The sequence below is a fragment of the Neoarius graeffei genome, chromosome 15 (assembly GCF_027579695.1).
Source record: "Neoarius graeffei isolate fNeoGra1 chromosome 15, fNeoGra1.pri, whole genome shotgun sequence".
Classification (NCBI taxonomy): domain Eukaryota; kingdom Metazoa; phylum Chordata; class Actinopteri; order Siluriformes; family Ariidae; genus Neoarius; species Neoarius graeffei.
The window spans coordinates 2,766,940-2,788,690 of NC_083583.1; the positions used below are offsets into that span (position 1 = coordinate 2,766,940).

General features: G+C 39.7%; 1 protein-coding gene across 3 annotated transcripts in view; it reads left to right on the top strand.

Annotated features, from left to right (window-relative positions):
* Positions 1-7,500: 7,500 nt before the first annotated feature.
* Positions 7,501-21,751, top strand: part of LOC132899096 (adhesion G-protein coupled receptor G5-like) — a 34,426-nt gene continuing 20,175 nt past the window's right edge. The window contains exons 1-6 of one of the 3 annotated variants that reach the window (XM_060940745.1): positions 7,501-7,847; positions 14,755-14,825; positions 18,711-19,151; positions 19,248-19,296; positions 19,927-20,041; positions 21,107-21,229. In XM_060940745.1, the coding sequence (XP_060796728.1) occupies positions 14,768-14,825; positions 18,711-19,151; positions 19,248-19,296; positions 19,927-20,041; positions 21,107-21,229 (786 nt within the window). In that variant the 5' untranslated portion in view covers positions 7,501-7,847; positions 14,755-14,767. Of the gene's footprint in view, positions 7,848-8,152; positions 8,303-8,322; positions 8,345-14,754; positions 14,826-18,710; positions 19,152-19,247; positions 19,297-19,926; positions 20,042-21,106; positions 21,230-21,751 lie in introns of those variants that run through there. The other 2 variants (XM_060940744.1, XM_060940746.1) reach the window with 2 other exon arrangements.

A 21,751-nucleotide genomic window follows, 5' to 3' on the forward strand; every position in this document is an offset into this window, starting at 1 on the left:
TTCTAGGTCCGGTTTGGACAGCCAGAGAACCAGCTCTCAGATAGGAAAACTGGTTCCAGAGCACCACCAATACTTTGCTGGTCTAGAACCAAGAACAGCTTATGTCAGGGGCTAGGGGCAGGATTATCATGACCAACAAGACCAGCTAAAAGTTTGTGACCACCATTTTTACAAAAACAGAGCTAGTGTAGCTTCTGACTAATCCGAAGAAGAAGAAGAAGAAGAAGAAGGAGAAAAGGTGATGATATAGTCTGCCATTGTTGTGCTGAGTGCTAGTGGCTCTGGCTAGCATTGCTAGCGGGCTGGGAAAGCAGAGACATACAGTATACAGTGACGTCATGAAGTGGCCCTGTGGTGGCTTTCTAGCTCATAAAAAAATAAACCGGTTCTTAGATGATTCCCAAATTGAACAGCTCTAGCACCAGCCCAAAACTAGCACCTGGTTCATGCTGATGAAACAGAGATAACAGACAGTAACCTGAGATCAGGATGGAACCATGTACCTGGAGCTATGAGGAGAGTATAAAAGTGTTATATTAGGTCTTCAAGGGCAACTCTTTTTCCATTCCTGCTGGTAATTGCTGGGAATTGAATCAGCATCCTTTTGGTCTCAAAACAGCTTCTATAACCATTAGGCCATGGCTTCCCCAAAAACGTTGGACGCATGTAATCTCTTTATCTTTATAACTTCATCAAATTTGTTTCATTTCCTCTTCACTGATTTTGGATCCTCAATTTGCCACCATATGAGCCACTACCCTCTTTACTTTTTTTTAAATACAAGAAACCACGTGGTGTGAAAACATTCACACTGTGCTGCATGGTATTCCGCATGGGCTAAGAGGTTTCTAGAGCAGATAGTCATTCTGGAGAACTTCAATCCTTATCACCGTTCTCACCAGCCCAGTGTAGTAAACCATGTTATTCACTCATAAACACATGTCTGTTCCACCACAACAGATCATCAACACATCATAAAGACCAACATTCCAATGAGCGAAGCAGCTTTAAAGATCAGCTCTGCGGTTCTCTGTGGAGTCTCACACAACGTGGACCAATCAGAACCTGTCCATTGTGTCGGCTGTTGGCTTAGAAAACTGCCATCTTGAGTAACGTTCAGGCTTTTGTGTGTTTTTCGGGTGTGGATACGAACGAAAAGTGTGTTTGTTTGGATAGTTGAGCTTCAAAGAAGCAGCTTCTTGCCAAAATAGCTATCCTGAAAGAATAACTGACAGGGTGTGGTGTGAGGAGGAACAAACAGCGCTTTGTCAGTGATGTGCTGAGCCGTGGGCCGAGCGACCATTTTACACAAGTTTAAATGATTTTATCATTACACCTCTAATGATCAGTGTGAGGAGCCACTGCAGTAACAAGTTCAACACATTTCACTGACCACAAACAGCAGCAGTTATATTACTTAACTCACACACACACACACACACACACACACACACACACGGTTCTTCCTTTCCTCTCTCCCTCCTTCTGTGTGTGTGTGTGTGTGTGTGTGTGGAACCGAGGCTTTTGTCATGCAGCTTTCAACCCTTTAGCTTTTAACAAGGGGATAATCAGGGTCTCAGCAAGCCAGGTGCTCCCTCTCTCTCTCTCTCTCTCTCTCTCTCTCTCTCTCTCTCTCTCCTGCACACTCTCTGTCTACTTTCAGTCTCTCAGATAATTGCTGTTTCTCTCAGCCGCTGTGTAATCAACATGGCTGTTGTGTGCAAACACCTGGATGTTTTGCGTTTGTGTGTGTTTGCTATTTTTATACAGACTGCTGTATATCCTATATTGTATAGTCTACAGTCTGACTTTCATCACAGCAGCATAGATGTGGCATGGGTTTTGTGTTTTTTCTTCTTCACCACCACCAACGATTAGAGAGAGAGAGAGAGAGAGAGAGAGAGAGAGAGAGAACTCATCCACATTTACTGCCCAGCTTTATGATCATTCAGGACCCGAATCTACAGTTGAATGAAAAAATGTTCCCCAAGAGTTTGAGGGAAATGTTTCAGCCTTTACTGTAATACCTGAAAAAAATCAAACCGCTCATGATTTTTTAAAAATCTTCAAATCTGTTTGATGCAGTGGTCAGGTTTAAACCAAAATAGAGATTTTCTGCTCATAATCATCACTGACATCTCATCTTTCAGAAGATATCCGAGAATATTCCCAAAAATTATGTGAAAATGTTTGCTTTCTTTCTTTGTTTTTAAGCGTGTTTTGACATCTTCTTACAGAAATCATGCTGTGTAAAGATCCAGTTCAACAAACAACAGTTTGTTAAACAGTTTAACAGCTTTCCTGGATCACATTCAATCGCTGTCAACTATTAAGAAATTTAAAAGGGCGGTGAAAAGTCCTTCATATTAAATAATTAGTGTGTTTGCTCAAGCACTGCTGTGTGAAGCACACTATTGTTCTTCTTAAGTTTACTTATTCTGCCTTATTCCGACACGTTTTTTGGATCCACTCCTCCTCCTAGGGCGTTCGAGATCGAGACACCGTTCCAACTCTGAGACGTCTGGCCCGAAGTGGTGTAGTGTGCTTGTATACAGCTTTTGGATCACCGCGCCCGTTCTCTTGTTCTTGTCATTTTTCTTTTGTTTTTTTCCCATAGAGAATGAATAGGGCTCATGAATCGAATCGTCCTATTCGGACACGCTCCATCGCAGATGCACCAAACCTCATGTGATCCTTCAGGCCAACTCCCCCGACACATACATGCAATCGGTTCTGACCCACACTCATATTTTTCCTTTCTTTTTGCTCATCCCTTTTTCCTCCATAGGCTTCCATTGAATTTTGGCCCCATTCTAATGAATGGAATTTTGCTCAGTAACACTTCACCACACATCCACCAAACTTCATAAGGCACCTCAGGCCAAATCACCATCACACACATGATATCGGTTCGGACCCGCACTCGCCTTTCTCTCGCCTTTCATCCATCCAGTTTTTCTCCATTTTGCCGCTAATAAATGGAAGCTTGACTGAGTCGTTCCTCCCTTCCCCCATAGGTGATGATGCATTTGGCAAGGATCTGCTCATTTGAGACTTTGACAGCAAATCAACTCCAACTCAATGGCCACTTTATTAGGAATACTTACACGCACACACGATAGCAATTAGCATATAAGCATTCATGTGTTACCATGCTAGCTGTTGTTAGCATGTTCACCATTAGCATGTTATCATGAGAGCTGTTAACATGTTAGGATTAGCATGGTAGCATGCAGAGGTCGCATGTTTGCTGTTAGCGAGTTCGCCTGAGCATGTTAGCATGCTAACTATTAGCATGTTAGCTGTTATCATGTCACCCTCAGCATGTTAGCATGCTAAAAGTTAACATACTAGCCATTAGCATGTTAGCCTGTTAGCTGTTAGCATGATATCTGTCAGCATATTAGCCTTAAAGTGTTAGAATTTTAACAAATAGCATGTTAATCATTAGCATGTTAGAATGCTAGCTGTTAGCATGTTATCTATTAGCATGTTATCTATTAGCATGTGAGCATTAACATGTTAACATTCTAGCTTTTAGCATGTTAGTATGCTGTTAGCATGTTAGTATGCTAACTGTTAGCATGCTAGTTGTTAGCATGTTGGCATTAGCATGTTGGCATTAGCATGTTGGCATGCTAGCTTTTAGCATGCTAGCATGATAGCTGTTCTGCTACAGCTCAGCAAGCACACTTTGCTTTTTTTCTGTGGAAATGCAGTCTAGTTCGGCTGCGTTCTTTTTCTTTTTCTTTTCTTTTAATTTTTTTCAACATTATTATTGTTATTTTTTGTCATTATCATTTTCTTTTTATCATATAATTTATTAGAATGTCTTACTAACTGTTTACTTAAGCGTAGTTTTTAATGAAATGTATTATGTACATATAATTTTTTAACAATTTTCCAGAGCTGTACTGAAAATCATATTGTATCATATTGTTTTCTCAATAAAGATCTGTTCTAATCTAACAAACACAGCAGGAAAAACAGTCAGTCTGCCTGAAGATGTCTAAAACCTAAAACCTCCCCAGTGAAGAGTGAAGGAGGATTTCCTCAGGATTTCAGAACGGTTTTGGAGATTTACACGCCGTAGAGAAAAGGACATGACACTCCTTCTCCATCACATCATCATCAAAACAGAGAAGAGCACTTTCACACTCTGTACAGACAACAACACACAAAGATAAAAATGTTTAAAGCTAGACGGCCTTTCGACTTCATAAAATCGGTGAAATTTAGTTCCGTCTGAAATGTGGTGATTGCATACATGTCAACCTTTGGTCAATCAAACCTGTATAACCAACCTCCAAAATCCGTATTTCCCTTATAAAATCCGTATAAGATGCAAATTAAAATAATTTACCTAAAATTTGAATGATAATTAGCAATGATATATCCCAGTTACTTTTTATTCAATATTAATAACAATAAACCTTCAGAATGAATACAAAGTATTTTTCCAGTCTCACCTGTGAAAGGTAATCCCATGTGATCTCGTTTGGATGGTAAACCTGTTGGTACAGTTAAACGCAGCACATGAATGAGGCATCTTTATTCTCGGCTACTGTCTAGACGCTATACCAGAGACGGCTGAAGAATCTCCACTTTGCCCCATCCAGTATGGCGGCTAGGATGACGTATGATTCTACGCAGAAGGCGGCGTCTATGTTTATATGTCTATGACTTCACGGTTGGCGGGATTCTCGCAATGCGGTGTGCGCATGATCAAAAGTGGAACGAAGTCTCGCTACCACAAGATAACGCGCGATTTCATAAGACTCTTTACTGGCTGTCTGTGGTGTACAGTATGTTTATCATCGTGGGAATTGATTATAGCTCTAAATAAATATTGAAGTTTTTTTTAAAGAATCCGTATAACTTTATTTATACGCCCTTATACTACGTTTATTGAATCAAATCCGTATAAAATACAGACATTCCGTATAGGTTGACATGTATGTGATTGTGATATCTGTTTATTTCTGTAATATCTCACAAAATATCAGGCCATTCTGTGGCTGGGAAGTTATTTAATTTGAGGGGATTAAAGCAAATAATGTGCATGAAATCGCTCGCTTGGCGCAGTCAAGCAGACAGAGGAAGTCCGTGTGCGCATGCGCAGGTTAACCTTCTTCTTCTTCTTTTGGGTTTTACGGCAGCTGGCATCCACAGTGTTGCATTACTGCCATCTACAGGTTTCCCTCTGAGCGTGCACTGACAGTTCCATCATTCTGTCGCTAAACGAACAGCTGATCACACCGAGGTGCTCGCTGAGCGCCCATATTTATTAGTTTGGTCCTGCGTTTCCTTTCCTTCATATATAACATATTCTATTCCTTCATATATAACCTTTTCTTCTCACTTTCTTTCCGTTACTGTAGTCAATCTTTCATGTTTCATTCGCACACTCACGTCCTCCATTTTTCTCTCCTGTTTCAAATTTGTATCCCACAATGCCTTGCGTGAACGGGGAAAGCCCACCATGTGATGTATGATGTAGTATCCTGAATTGGGTCATGGTGAAGCAGGAAAAAATAGTGGAGAATTTAGGGCCAGGTGGAGATAAATTCATTAATTGTTCTATTTTAAAAAAAACAGTAAAATTGGAAGTCTGTGATTTGAATTCAGTAGCTTTCAATCCACTGAACAAAAATAATTGGGTGTCGGGAAAATTCTTTTTATGACCTACACTTGAAAAATCTGAAGGGCAGTACAGCTTTAACTATCACAAAGATGTGACTCTTTGACCTTTGGCCTTTTTTCCCAAAACACAGTTGTGAAGGAATTCTGAAGTGAAATCGATGAACCTTTGTTTTCTTCATCAAAATCTATCCTCAATGGACATCTCCAACCCTTTAGAAAAAAAAATGTGCTCATGTTTAGCAACTGAGAAAATTCCTTAAACACGACACTCTGTCACTATTCCACATTAATAGGATATTAATAGGACTAATACCTGTCCACTTGTGCAGTCATGTGATTCACCAATCAGCCAATCGTGTGTCAGCAGTGCAGGGTAGAAAGTCATACAGATTCACATCAAACATCAGAAAGAAGAAAAATCTTCATTATCTCAGTGACTTTTTGACTTGGCATGGTTGTTGGTTTGAGGATTTTCTCCTGCTGGGATTTTCACACACAGTCTCAGAATAGCATGAAGAAAAAACCCCCCACAAAAACACAAAAACGCCCACTGAGCGTCATCTCTGTGGGTAGAAACACCTCGATGATGAGACAGACCTCAGGAGATGTACTGCCCTGAGTGAGTGTGTAACAGTGTGTTTTGATTAAAAATATTCACCCCCCCAATCCATTTTTCAGACTGAAATAAATCAATATGAAGAAGTGTGTGGAGTTTCCCTAATACTAAATATTCTTTTTTTCCCTGAGCTTGTACTTTCCATACACAGTACAGTGTCATACACTAATGCACATGTCTGTAAGACACATGCAGATATCTGATCAAACTTGCAAATCAGATCTTGAGTGCAGTTCGGGGTGTTCTGAGATCAGCTCAGGAGCATGATGATGTTCAGCTGTGATGAAAAACAGAAGCGATGGAGTGGAAAACCAGAGATAAAAACTTCCCCTATTGTACACAGTGTATGAAAGCGATGCATTGTCCCCTCAGAGGGTGTGTGTGTGTGTGTGTGTGTGTGTGTGTGTGTGTGTGTGTGTGTGTGTGGTTAAGTCAGGGCATGTTTTTACTTTCTTTTGGGGACTGAGTGTCTGTGAAGCTGCTTTGTGGTAATCTCTCCTGTTAATAAAACTAAACTGAAGTTTCTCTGTAAGAGACAGAAATATGTGATGATTTGGAGCTTGCTGTCTGCATGGAGAGAGAGAAAGAAAGAGTTGTTGTAGAGAGCATGAGGTCAGTCATTACATATTTCTAAACTATTACAGACATTGAGTGACACAACATAACACACACACACACACACACACACAAAGAGGGGGGGGGGTCTCTCTCTCTCTCTCTCTCTCTCTGTGTGTGTGTGTGTCCTCAGAGATGGAGGTTTAATTATTACAAACCCACAGAGGCCGAAGACTCTTTTGTGTCCTGAGGTTATGGGTTCGAGTTACACTCTGAACAAAGCATTAACATTCCTTCACCCTAAAGGGTTCTTTTTTGGTTCCTCATTCTGATGGAACTGTTCTCTGGAGAACCTGACAGCAGAGCGCTTCCTGTACAGGAGAAGGTTCTCCTTCTGGAACCTCCTTTCCATCCAAAACACTCCTGAGGAACCCAGAACCCTGAACCCAGAACCCTGAACCCAGAACCCTGCTTTATTTCACTGTGTTAAAGACACAAGGCCATGGGAATCACCACTACAGTACATTACACTCACAACCGCGTGTGTGTGTGTGTGTGTGTGCAGTCTCGAACACTTTGCAGTATACCCCCCCCCCCCCCCCCCCCCCCCCTCCCGGTATTACCGGAGAGCTCGCGCGCCCGGCAGTAGCTGTGAGCCGCTCGCGCTCTTTGTCGTGAAGTCGGTTTGTGCTGCTGAACAACAACAGCAGCAGCAGCAGCGAACCCCTTCCACACGTGTGAACGCTCTGTTATTAACGGCGTCTCCGGGTCAGAAACGGAAAGAAACACCCGACACGTGCGTGGGGTCGCGCGAGCCCTGCGCGGCGTGGGGAGGGGCGGAGCGGAGCGGTGCGCTTTAGCGCGTGCGTCGGAGTAAAGCGTGAAGAGCTCGCGCTGCTGCTGCTGCTGCTTTTGTCATTCACGCGCGTTTTCACTCAATTCGGATTTAATTTCACTTTATTTCGCTTTTGGAAGGGAAGCGCGCGCGCGTGAGGGAGGGAGGACTCACCGTTTCACTGGATTCACTCTTCAGGTGAGAGAGAGAGAGAGAGAGAGACCTGTACACGGCTCAGGGTTTTGTGTTCTGGTCTCTTTATACACACTGCATTTGATCAGATCCCGGCTGAGGATTTGATCAATAAATCAGTTGGTGATACACCTTTATAGACTATAATAATAATAATAATAATAATAATAATAATAACAGCTCAGTGACGTAGAGAGTGGACTTTACACCATGTCGGATTTGTGAGTTTTGATCTTCTTGGTTAGTGATTAATCAGAATGTGATGATTTTTATTTAAGAGCTTAAATAATAAAACCATAAACCTGTGTCCTTTTGCAGCGCTGAACACTGAGTGATTTACACACCTGCTGCACAATCTAACAGTTCTTAAAGGAAATCTCCAAATGTTCAGAGAAAGCAGGGGTCTGCAGATCAGACTGTCACTACAAAAAGCCCATGTCAGATCCCAGATCCTCAGCTGGGTGTGTGTTTTGATAAATTGTGGAATTGAGAGGAGAAAAAAGGTCTGTTTTCAGTCATCCAGGTCATCACGGGTCTTCTTTAACACCCAGGAGAAAAATATGATATTGATATAATAATAATAATAATAATAATAATAATAATAATAATAATAATAATGTGCATTACAGTTCACTTATTCAAAGAGCACTGCGAGTGTTGAGAGTATTGTGCAGTGTTGTGAGTGTTGTGAATATTGTGCAGTGTTGTGAATATTGTGCAGTGTTGTGAGTGTGTGTGTGTGTGTGTGTGTGTGTGTGTGTGTGTGAGTGTTGTGAATATTGTGCAGTATTGTGAATATTGTGCAGTGTTGTGAGTGTGTGTGTGTGTGTGTGTGTGTGTGTGTGTGTGTGTGTGTGTGTGTGTGAGTGTTGTGAATATTGTGCAGTGTTGTGAATAGTGTGCATTGTTGTGAATAGTGTGCATTGTTGTGAGTGTTGTGAATATTGTGCAGTGTTGTGAATATTGTGCAGTGTTGTGAGTGTTGTGAATATTGTGCAGTGTTGTTAATATTGTGCAGTGGTGTGAGTGTTGTGAATATTGTGCAGTGTTGTGTGTGTGTGTGAGTGTTGTGAATATTGTGCAGTGTTGTGAATATTATGCAGTGTTGTGAATATTGTGCATTGTTGTGAGTGTTGTGAATATTGTGCATTGTTGTGCAGTGTTGTGAATATTGTGCAGTGTTGTGCAGTGTTGTGAATATTGTGCAGTGTTGTGTGTGTGTGTGTGTGTGTGTGTGTGTGTGTGTTGTGAATATTGTGCAGTGTTATGAATATTGTGCAGTGTTATGAATATTGTGCAGTGTTGTGTGTGTTGTGAATATTGTGCATTGTTGTGAATATTGTGCAGTGTTTTGAGTATTGTGCAGTGTTGAGTGTTGTGAATATTGTGAGTGTTGTGAATATTGTGAGTGTTGTGAGTATTGTGCAGTGTTGTGAATATTGTGAGTGTTGTGAATATTGTGAGTGTTGTGAGTATTGTGAGTATTGTGCAGTGTTGTGAATATTGTGAGTGTTGTGAGTGTTGTGCAGTGTTGAGTGTTGCACATTGTGAGTGTTGTGCAGTGTTGAGTGTTGTGCATTGTGAGTGTTGTGCAGTGTTGAGCGTTGTGAATATTGTGAGTGTTGTGAATATTGTGAGTGTTGTGAATATTGTGCAGTGTTGAGTGTTGTGCAGTGTTGAGTGTTTTGAATATTGTGAGTGTTGTGAATGTTGTGCAGTGTTTTGAGTATTGTACAGTATTGTACAGTATTGTGTATGTTGTGAGTATTGCATGTGTCCTGTGTGAATATCTGCACACAGTTCGATTAAATTCCATTTTTGTTCGAGTTCTTCCGTTTCCTTTCTTTCGCTGTTGTACACAGGATATTTTTAGCGAACTTATCAAATCTTATCTTCGTACACTAGTTTATATAACATGGTGATTTTGTTAATGTTTTTTTAATCAAATCTAAACACTGTGACACGTCTCACATGAAGAAAAAGCCTTATTTCCAGACCGTCTCTGATTTACAGACGCTCTCTCAGACTGACTGTTCACAGGTCTGTACTACAGAGGGACCTGATACAGTGTGAAAGAGCAGCACAGGATCTCCTCCGGGGTGAACACTGTGAGGCGTGAATAAACCTCTCTGTACCAGGGTTGCCAGGTGTGTGCAGAAAAAAAACAGATATTAATCAATCAATCAATCAATCAATCAATCAATCAATCAATCAATCAATCAATCAATCAAACAAACAAACAAATGCTCAATAAACCATCCTCTTCCACACTCACTGCTTCAGCGCAGATGTTCAGAAGATTTAAAAAGATACTTTTATTAGTCACTGATCATTTCTTTATGTTTGTTTATTTTTAGATGTTTTATTTATCCACACAGACCTGGCAACCCTGGTGTAAAGGCAGAAATATGGGAAATATGGTATTAGATCAGTTTTCTTCACTGAAGTTCTAAATGTTCTTGCATTTCTCCAGATGTTAGTATAAATGATTCAGAAATCATAGTTGTGAGAACGAGGAAATTAATTCACAGAGACGTTTAACGGTGTGTCGAGTCTTTTCATGGTGATGGCTTTAGCGTCCCTGTAGAATTCAGACCCGATTTTATTTCAATGCTAATAATATTTTTGAAAGGATGTCGAAGCTAGAGTAAAGTGTGTGCAAGCTCCAGCCCGGGTCTCACACACACTTTACACACTGTGTATTACTTTCCCAAGGACACTGAGCTGCAGACTGAGTGTGACGCTGTTGTTCTGATAATCTGTACAAAAATATTATTACAGCGATGAGATGTTGCAGGAGGACAGAGACACGGTGAGAACGGAATTTGAACTCTGTGTGTGTAGAAGTGAGATTGTGATAGAATTTTGATTAAACCTTCCTTCAGAGTTTGAAAGCCAAACATAAGTCGTTTCATTTCTTCTGCGTGCCGTTGGGAATAAATCTCATCGACTCTGAAATCCCCAGAATGCGTGTTGGGAGACGTTTGAGGAAATTGGAGCGCAGGTGGAGGATCTGCAGGAATATTTTGACTCCGAGGCTATGAGTAAATCAAAGAGAGCATGCCCATCCCCAGTGTGTGTGTGTTTAAGTGAAAGCTGAACACATCGCCCCAGCAACCTCCACAACCCTCAATCAATACGCCTGAATAGAAAGGAATGTGTCTCTCAGTGCGGCTGCCTTTTGAGGATGGTTCAGTGGTTCACCAAACGAGAACTTGAGTGAGAACCACACCTTCCATTAAACCCACATAAAATTCATCAGACATTTCGGTATTCTATACAACAGTACAACAAACGATTCAACAATCAGCCAACTTTCTGCATTTTTACATCTTTATTTAATCCCAGTGATTCATTTTAGAGTTTAATTTTCAAATTCATAACAGGAAGTGGCGTGAGGAACAGAACTCTAGATCTGTTGGACATTAAAGGGTTAAACTAACTACATTACACTACAGACATTCTTATCTAGAGCAGCATACAACACACCCAGAGCAGCAGTACCTTACTCAAGGGCACATCAGCCATTCCTGCTGGTCCAGGGAATCAAACCAGCAACCTTTTGGTTCCAAAGCTGTGTCTCTAACCTTTAGGCCATGGCTAACACTGCAGATGTTGCACTGAGCCTATAGACAAGCCGAAGTGTGTATGTTAATGCAACTCAGATGTTCAGATGTGTGCGAGGAATTAATGAGCTCCTCGTTCTTATACATTATCATTTCTGTAGCAACAGCTCATACACCACAACTCGTAAAAAAATGTCTGGAATCTGTGATCTGTAAGGACAGGATTATTTAACATTTCAGGAAGGAGTCTCTCATGTCGGTGCTTTGTAGCAGTCCGAGGTGAAGCTGTAAATCTTCAGGACTGAGGAGTTTACACTGCACGCTTTCTCTGGAACCAAAAAAGCAGCTTTGTGTTTTGTTTTAATAACTTCTGGGGCAATAAAATCAGTACGTGAGAACAGGAACTAGTTTCACAGATGTTCCACAGCATTAAATGTAGCTCTAAATGGATAAATTCTACAACTTTGTTGTTCTTTAATGAACAAAAAGTTCGAATTGTTGGTAAATTGCAGTGGTAAAAGAGGAATAAAACACTTCTTTCAGGAAAATAATCAACTTTAAGGAAGTAACAGTGGCACAATGCTATCAGCCCAACACACACGAGCAGAAAAGTCTCTATACTCCTCTAATAATCTGTTTAGTTTTTTTCCATTAGCGTCATGCTGCTGTTCCAGGTGTTCTTCGCATTTTTCAGTTGCATTTGGTTTTCCTGTCTGGTCGAGACGCTCGTTTCAAATTCATTTTACCATCACGTCAGCACGCAGACAGCACAGCTCAGGAGCACGGCTGCTTCACATGACCTTTTGCTCTCCGTGCTTTACACATGTCATGACAGCTCATGGAAAAGCGTTTCACTCTGTTGGTAATGGAGATAAAATGCCAAGGCTTCGTTCAGCCGTGTGTCCGGGCGCTGTGTCACTGTACAAGTTCCGGTGTGTCGGAAACCATCAGCATTTTTCAGTGTTGGGTTGAGGTCATGAATGCATTTAGTGTTTGTTATGAAAAGCCTGCAATGGAAATTGTGTGTGTGAGAGAGCGCGTGAGAGAGAGAGAGAGAGAGAGAAGCATCGCATTTACATTTTGTGTAAAAAACCTTCACATCTTAACACCCAGCGTTTCCTCTCCAGACTGTACCACAGGTTATCATCACCCACAGGTTATTCTTTCTCTCTGTCTGTCTTTCTTTTTCCTGAATGTTACAACCTCTCAGTGTCTTTGTTGAACACACACACACACACACACACACACACACACACACACACACACAGTAGGCGTTCACACCCAGGCAAAATTCCACAGCAGTTTAAGAAATGAAAAGGGACATTCTTTCACACAATGAGTGAGTGAGAGAGAATACAGCTCAGAGGCCAAGTCACTTTCTGTATGTGTGTGTAATTAGGTTCCTGTACTCTGTGTGTGTGTGTGTGTGTGTGTGTGTGTGTGTGTGTGTGTGTGTGTGTGTGTGTGTGTGCACATACTACAAGTCTGTGCAGGTTGCTGTATGTGACCACACTCATCATCACTTGACTCTCAGATGAAACGCACTGTGTGTGGTGTCACATTTTTCTTCATCTCTCACTGCACTCTTTCGCTTTTTGCTTCTGAAACTGATTTCACTAATCGAACCGACACTGATGCACTAAAGACTGTTTTTCCCACAGAATGACTTTCTGAGCTGGTTGTGGTCTCATCAGTTTGTCCTTTTTCCCAGTGATGCTCTGCAGCTCATTGCTCACGTCCTTTTTTTGGGAGATGAAAGCGTCTCATTAGATGATTCGTTCAAACTCTACTAACAAAACCGTGATGTAAGCAGAGGATATAAACAGCTGAGTAGCTCCAAGCTTCCACTACGCCACGTCATTGCATACGCCACTTCTGCGGGAGGCCCGTCTGGTATTTTAATAAAAATTAATTTTTATAGAACACTGTTTGGTCTCTGAAAATTAATGTTTGACTGTTGAAATCTACAAATGCTTTCACTTAAAGTAAGTTTAAGAGTCAGTCCGCTGGAGGATCCCTTTAATGATGTTTTAATGACTCAGCACCCCGTTAACACCCAAATGACTCCAAACACGTCTGATTCGTTTGTGCGCACCAAATAAACATACATGCTTCATTATTTCTTAAGTAATTAGACGTGATTTTCTTGACGTGAAATATTCATGAAATAATGAAGCACTTTGCGTGCACTAACCATGCACAAATGAATCAAAACACTTTTATTCACGTTCTCATTCACAGAGGATTTCAGAAAGTGTTTGAGAATCATTAGGGTACTGTATGATAATGAGCTTACTGTGTCAGTTGATGCTTAAAAACTCATTTCTTGAGTCTGTAATTATGCTGAGGTTTGTGTAGAAGCGAAACCACTGTGTTATAATGCACAGACACAGCCATTAATTAACACATTTATTTCCTGTTTGCATTTAACACAAAACAATCTTGCAAGTCTCATACAATAAAACATGACCGGAGTTATTGTTAAATGTGTTACACATATTTCACATTTTATTTATTTATTTATTTATTTATTTATTATGAGCAGAGTGTTCTCTGTACACGCCCATGTGAACGAGTTGTTACTATAGAAACGATAACATATTAGAACAAATGCATTAATTAGAAATAAACCTGTTTTCATTTTGCATATAAATTGAACTTTTCTGTTTTAACCCATGAGAGATTTTAACACGAATCTGCTTCGTCTTTTTTTCTTTTGTGGATGGAAATGCAAAACAAAACTCAGACCTACGTTGAGTTTTAGTCATGTGACAGAAGCTTTTATACACAGTGACCTACTAATCGTGAGCTAGATTACCTACAGCATGATGAGTTCACATACTCTGAAACCTGAAATAAATCCTAATTCAGAGTCATTTTCACTCTTTGAGTCATCAGACACCGCCAACGTCTTGGTATAAGGTAGTGAATTTTCCTTCCTTTCATCGCTGACTGAAGTCTGGGCTGAATGATTTGAGAGCGTCTTGTGAACATGTGACAGTTTCAGGTTGGAGACTTCACCCTCGAACGGAGGATTAAAATGTAACCCTGAGTGAAGAGCTATAAAAAGTAACACACGCTTCTTAAAATATTCAGAGTCTGCTTCAAAATAGAACGTGTTAAAAATACAGTTCTCCACCTAAACACCTAAGCATGACATCATATCTGTGTGTGTCAGTAAACCGAGGAAGTCGTCAGATCCATCCTGTTGGTTTGAGGCGTTTGGAGTATATTTTCCAATCCAGTGTGTTGTTGCTGATAAACATCCACTCCCAGGGTGTGACGCTACACTCAGGAAGTAAAGCTTGCTCATTTTAAAATGATTGTGTCTCTTGTTTGTTTTGCAGAAGAGCTGCTGTGATGGATCAGAGGATTGGAAACCTGTTGCTTGTCCTTATGATAACCGTTTGTGCTCAGGGTGAGTAAATGAAATGTCGCATTATAACTGCAATAAACACCAGTTAAAGCAAATTAACATTTGTAGTGAAGTGTATTATCTTATTCAGGATGCACATTGAGTGTTCAGGTTCTTAGGAATGTCCTAGTCGTGCTTCGCACCATGTTTCTCTGTGATTTCCTGAATAGGCGAACGCTGGATTGTAGGGATGTACACAGGAAAAATGATTGAGCAATTTTTCCAGAGTTAAAAGTATTTTCTTAAAAAATAGTTACTTTTGCTCTATTTTGAGTTTAGAGAGTGAAATTTGGAGTGGGAGCAAAATTACAGAGTAATTGTGTAACAGAGTTGACTGTGGCTCTGAACTGAGTAAAATAGTACAAGAGTTAATTTCAAGACGCACTGAATAAAGTCAAATACCACCACAAAGAGTAAAATATGAACACTGAATTGAGGAGAATTGACTCTGGAAAAACAGCTCTATCAAAAGAGTAACTTTTACTCTTTTTAGACCAAATGTTATCTGGTGTAGAGTAATATTTTCTTCAATTTGAGTAAATGTTACTCAGGTAAATTTCCTGTGTAATGATATATCATGTGATGATAAATCGCAGTACAAAGTTATGATGATTTGGGTTGATGAAATAAAAAATGAATTGTGATTATTATCAGACTGTGTAATCTCTTCGTTTTTCCGAGTTGTAATTGTGTTGTTTAGACAGTAGAGGGTGCAATAACGTGCAATAGTGGGAATGCATTTGACTTCACTGTAGGCGGAAGTAACACAGTTATAATGCCATGAAAACACAAAAATCAGATCTGGAATGGGAACGAGCTGTTGTGTGATTGTACAAATACTAACCCCATTTCCAGAAAAGTTGGGATATTTTCCGAAATGCAATAAAAACAAAAGCGTGTGATTTGTTAATTCACGTGAACCTTTATTTAACTGACAAAAGTACAAAGAAAAGATTTTCAATAGCTTTACTGACCAACTTAACTGTATTTTGTAAATATAAACAAAGTTAGAACTTGATGCCTGAAACACTCAAAAAAAGTTGGGACAGAGGCGTTATTACTGTTGTGTTCCATCACCTTTCCTTTAATAACACTTTTTAATCGTATGGGATCTGAGGATGCGAATTGTTGCAGTTTTGCAATTGGAATTTTTCTCCATTCTTTCTTGATACAAGACTTCAGCTGCTCAACAGTCTGTGGTCTCCGTTGTCTGATTCTCCTCTTCATGATGCTCTATACATTCTCAATAGGAGACAGATCTGGACTGGCAGCAGGCCAGTCAAGCGCACACACTCTGTGTCTATGAAGCCATGCTGTTGTAGCTCGTGCCGAATGTGGCCTGGCATCTTGGAAAATGTCCCAACTTTTTTAGAAATGGGGTTACTGTGAATATATATTTGTAGGGGGTTTTTTTTAGTGTGTATATGTATATATATTTTGCAGACAATCAGTTTTCTCCACCTTGTTCCAAACAATCTGACAATTACTGCAGGTTACTAAAGCAACAAAACCTTACCATCATGTTCCCCAAACCATGCGTTTATAATATTTATTTTGTGGTGTGATGTATGTGCTGGAATGAGGATAAACAGAAGCTGTGATGGGATGAAGTCAGTTAGCAGTGTGGTGGAGTTTAGATATTCTTCATTGGATATCAGCAAAATGTTTCTTATGTCCTCATACCTCCACCATCAGCCTGTAGAACAAAACAATGCTCAAGCTCAAAGGTTCTTTGGTTCAAGGTTTTAATTTCACAGACAGTTTCATGTCCTTTAGAAACTTAGCAGCCTTAATCTACCTACAGAACCACTGAAGAATCTGTTTTTTTTTTTTTTTTTTTTTTTTTTTGGTTCTGGGGTTCATTTTAGCTGAAACCTGGTATGATCTATATCAAGTGTGGAAGATCTAAATTTTCAGACCTGTGTGAAGATCAACATGATTGGTTCAGTTTCCTGTTTTACATGTGGTGGTTGTGAGAAAAGGGTGTTGTAGTCCTCAGAGAAGATGACCTCTAAAACTGGATGTGTGCAGGACAGGAACAGTGTAATAATTAGCTCAGCTTTGTGGTGCAAGCACTTGCACTGAGAACTTCATGAAGATCAGATGTCTTATACAAGATCAGTTCCTCATTCGCAGGTATCTCTGTACGATGGCATAATATGCATCTTAAAAGCGCTGATCTTCTCCACTGGAGTGTTGTAACGTAACATAATAAAAATATCTGAATCTGTGGTTGCAGCCACCATTTTGAACCTGCGTGTATGGAATTCAGATTTTCTTTATTAACCTTAACTTTATTAATCCCAAGGGGAAATCTGTACTTGTGTATTATTTTTAGAGAGAATATCACAGGACAGTTGATGTTCAGGAGAGATCAGTGTAGAAACGATGTGTGTGCACCGGCGCGGGAACCGGGGGTGCGGGGGGTGCGGCAGCACCCCCTGGTGGTGGACCCTCAAAACTGACATGAACATAAAACAAAACTTACGTGAAAATATATTTGTTTATTTATTTGTTTTCATTTGGCTCTGCTGATTTTATATGTCATGTTTTAGATGTAGGATGATGAGGGCTACATTTTAGTTATTTAAAAAAGGATTTAATTAAAACTTATAACTTAATATGTAGCCTAGTGGACCATCAGAATTTTTTTTGTCGTGACGTTGACGTTCAGCTTTTCAGCGCGCGAAATTACAACAGGAAGCGAGTACGAGTCGACTGTCTGTAGAGAAGAGTAAGAGTTAGTTAGTTAGTTAGTTAGTTAGTTAGTTAGTTAGTTAGTTAGTTAGTTAGTTAGTTAGTTAGTTAGTTAGTTAGTTAGTTAGTTGATACTTAATAGTTACTATGTCTCAGAAGAGAACCGTGTGGATTTAAGTGGAATAATTGCAAGAAGTCATATGATCAAGACAGCGTTTTAAGGTAAGGCCATTTGGTTATTAATTTTGCCCGCTGTGTCGTGTTCACTTGAGCCTATTTGGTATGCCTTGAACAAGTGCAGGTGTTGCTAGCATCGTGCTTTGAAGTTGACTCAGATGTAACTACAGTCTTAAAAAATGTTCGTTTAAAACGGTGTGTCCATGCTCATCATGTTTTACTTTTACTTTTCTTAATGGAGAGTGTGAAATACCGCTGCATCACTTTTATGAGTGATTTTTGCAATAGAACACTAAGTTAGTGTCACTAACCCATAGTAGTAGGATGAGTGGGTTCATGGATTTCCGTCTGTTGATTGAGAGAACCATGGTGTTTGTGTTGTTCCAGCGAGAGTGTTGTTCTTTTTCGTGTGTGTGTGTGTGTGTGTGTGTGTGCGTGCATGCGACTAACTACTGTATTTGAAATGCACACTCGCTTGACTGGATCTGGGTATGTAAGGCTGTAATCGGGTGGAATCTGCGTCTCCTTCAGTTTATCTAGAGCAGATGTAAAACCTGCGACTGTTAAACCACAGCTGTGCGCTTCTGCTTCTAAAATAACCTGTCCTTCGTAATCGTGTTAACTGAGAATTGTCATTGACAGACAGGCTTCAGATTCTTCCGTCATACACTCAAAAAAAAAAAAAACGTCGTTTTTACGGATTAGGCCTATAAGTAGTAGGCAGTTTAACGAAATATTGCAATTGCAAGCTTAAAAGGATTTCGGACGCCTGATTGGTTAAAATGCAGGAAATTGCATCTAAGAAATACAAAATTTTCTGGGGGAGGACCCCCAGACCCCCCTTCAAAAAAATGTCCCAGGTCACGTCACAGCACCCCCTGCCGACAATGTCTTCCCGCGCCGCTGTGTGTGTGTGATAAATAATCTGTCAACTCAGTTCATCATAAATATTTTAATCACCGTATGGTAAATCTTCTCTCTTTGTGTGTTTTTATTTGTTTTTTTCTTGAGCAGCAACAGACGGTGACCGAGATTTTATGATGTGTGGAACGTGGCTGCACAGTGGCCACTCGCTAACGGTGGATGTTGATTTAAAGAGTGGATGTGAGAGGATCGATGTCTCAGCCAACGCCAGCACGCTGTCCATCCGCGGATCGATCACAGCTCAGTGCGTTCGCTCTGAGGTTCTGCCTCTGACTACTTCTCAAGGTAACTCCAGTTCCTTCTGTGTGTTCTGGGAGCCACTGCTGGACCAGCTGATGGTGAAGCTGGATGGGAAGAACTTCACGCTCTGTAGTGCTCATGGACTCCAGACCCTCTGCTGCACCCATCTCTCTCCTGGTCATCAGAAATTTTCCTCGCAGTATGGAATCGAGAACGGCAGCTTGCACGGGGACCTACTGAGCAGCAAAGTCATGGCGGATTACGGGTTTAACGGTGAAAGGATTGACTGCAGTAAGTTTCCATACACTTACATCTGATCTAAATTTATTTCTATTTCTGAATCTTTCTCTTTAATAAATGGAGTCTAATAGATCACTTGACTTTCAGAGGAATTCTTCTGCAACAGGGCAGCTCAGAAATCCAGAGGAGCGAACATGTAAGCTTTAAATCTAAATTACACATGTCTCTAATCTGATCTACTCTGGTTCCAACATATGATAAGATGTGAACCTTGACAAGTGGATTAAAACATGGCTTGACTGTCAGTCAAAATGCAAACCACAAAAGAAATATGATGAAGAAAAGTGTTTCTGCGAACAGTGAGCGTTTGGTCTCAAACAGGAAGAGCATTCACAAATTCCAGGAAACTAAGTGTGTTTTGGGGCGACACAGGGTGCAATCTGTACTTATACACAAGGAAAAAAAACACACAATGGCTTTATAAATGTTCTTAGGACTGGATTTAAATGAATGAAATATTGAGGCACGGATTAAAGGTTTGCGTGTGTAAAAATATGCAAACTTGAAAATCAATCACCCACAGAAAGAAAGACTGTGTTAATGAAACGATCTGTTATCAGTAGAAAGTAAATCATTCCTTAATTAAACAACATAATTCTGAGTCAATCATTACAAAGATATCATATTGTAATCCATTAGTAATTATTCCGGAGTAAAGTTATTTCGGAGAATGTTAAAAAATAACTGATAAGCTCTCTGTCCTGGTGATCCCAAAGTGTCTGTTTATGATAATATTCATAATAAGTGTGTGTGTGTGTGTGTGTAGGCTCGAGGAGGCTGTGATGAGCTCTGGAGAGGTCGGTTCTGTGTATCTGCCATGTGTTCAGAGCACCGTGATCGAGATGAAGGAAGATTTTGGAGGAACTAATGTCATTCTGCCTGTAAGCTGCGTCCTTTTCTTTTCTATTCATCTGCACAGTTTTGCTGTTTATACAGTCAGTAGGCGTGTAACGATTCACCCGATTCGCGATTTTCCGACAATATTTTTTGAAAAAAATTAAATGAGGAAAATGTTATTACCAAAAGAAGCAACATTTATTTTCCTATTCTTTATCAACTTAAATATTCTTTTTGTTGAATTTAAAAAACCAACAACTTTTGTTTCATTTTCTGAATAACCAACAGTAATTATTTACCCACATTTGTAAAGGTCAGAGTAAAATATAATAGAATATTATCTAAAATATTCCTTTTAGTCAAAATAAAAAGTTAATAGCAAATATTCCTTTTCTTACTTAATCTTTATGAACATTTGTTCTGCCTCCATTTGCTTCTCTTTTCTTTATCTTTCAGCCATCTTTAAAAAGAGAGAGAGAGCTCTGAGTTCTTGTTAAATCTATTTGTACACAATCACACAGCAGCTCCTTCACATTTTACCTCTGATTTCTGTGTTTGCAGCATTAGAGCTGTGTTACTTCTGCCTACAGTGAAGTCATGCATATTCCTGCTATTGTATGTTATTGCACCCTCTGCTGTCTAAACAACACAATTACAGCCAGGAACAATGAAAAGATAAGGCAGCCTGATAATAATCACCATTCATTTCTTATTTCATCGATTTAAATACATTTTTATCACAATTTGTCATCACACAATATATCATTACACGCCTAACAGTCAGGTCAATAAATATTTGGATATTGATATTGAAGTTATTGTTATTTTAGTTGTGTACCACTGTACGGTGGAGGTGAAATTAAATCATGAATATGAGCTCAAAAGACTTTCAGCTTTAATGTAAGGGGAATTTACATCCAAATCAGTTGAACGGTGTAGAAATTACAGCACGTTTATATGTAGCTCACACCCCCACCCCACCCCCACCCCTGGCCAAAAGTAATCGGACGGTTTGCGGTGATATACATCTAAAATAACAACTACGTTAATGCCCAAATAGCTACAGAGCTGAGTGTAAATGTAATGTTTATATCAATATGACACTCCAGGTTGCGGATGGTGCATCACGAGAAACGATCCCATCAATTTACTTACCCGCCTGCCTCAAACCTGAAGAAAGCAAGACATCCAAAGTGGTGTGTAGCTACTACAATAACAGCATGTTTTTCCAGGTACAGTACTCTTTCTGCATTTCTTACAATAATAAATTATATTATGAATTAAATTTGGTTCATTTATAATTTTCTGAATGTATCAGGCATCTTTATTTATTTCTAATTCTACAAGTAGAAGGTGAATTAATTTAATATGTTTTATATTCTCTTCACATTCACTGGATATGAGCAATCGCACGCTCTGATTGGCTACTCTACTACTAGGATATCAGTTCATATACCTTGAGTAGAGAAAAACAGAATGGCGGCGCGTGTTGCTGAACCAACTGAGGATGAAATAAAAATTCTACTCGAAAACAAAACCCCAAAAAATTACAAAAAAAAGCAACAAAATATGGAATAAAAATATTTGATGGTAAGAGCGTGTCTTTTTATTTTTCAAGGATTATTATTATTATTATTATTATTATTATTGCATTTTTTACAAATTGCTCCTGTCATTTTGCCGGTTTGTTTACATTCTTCATCTTTAAGCATTAAAATTTGTTGAATTATTTTAGATTGGTTCAAAAGCTCAAA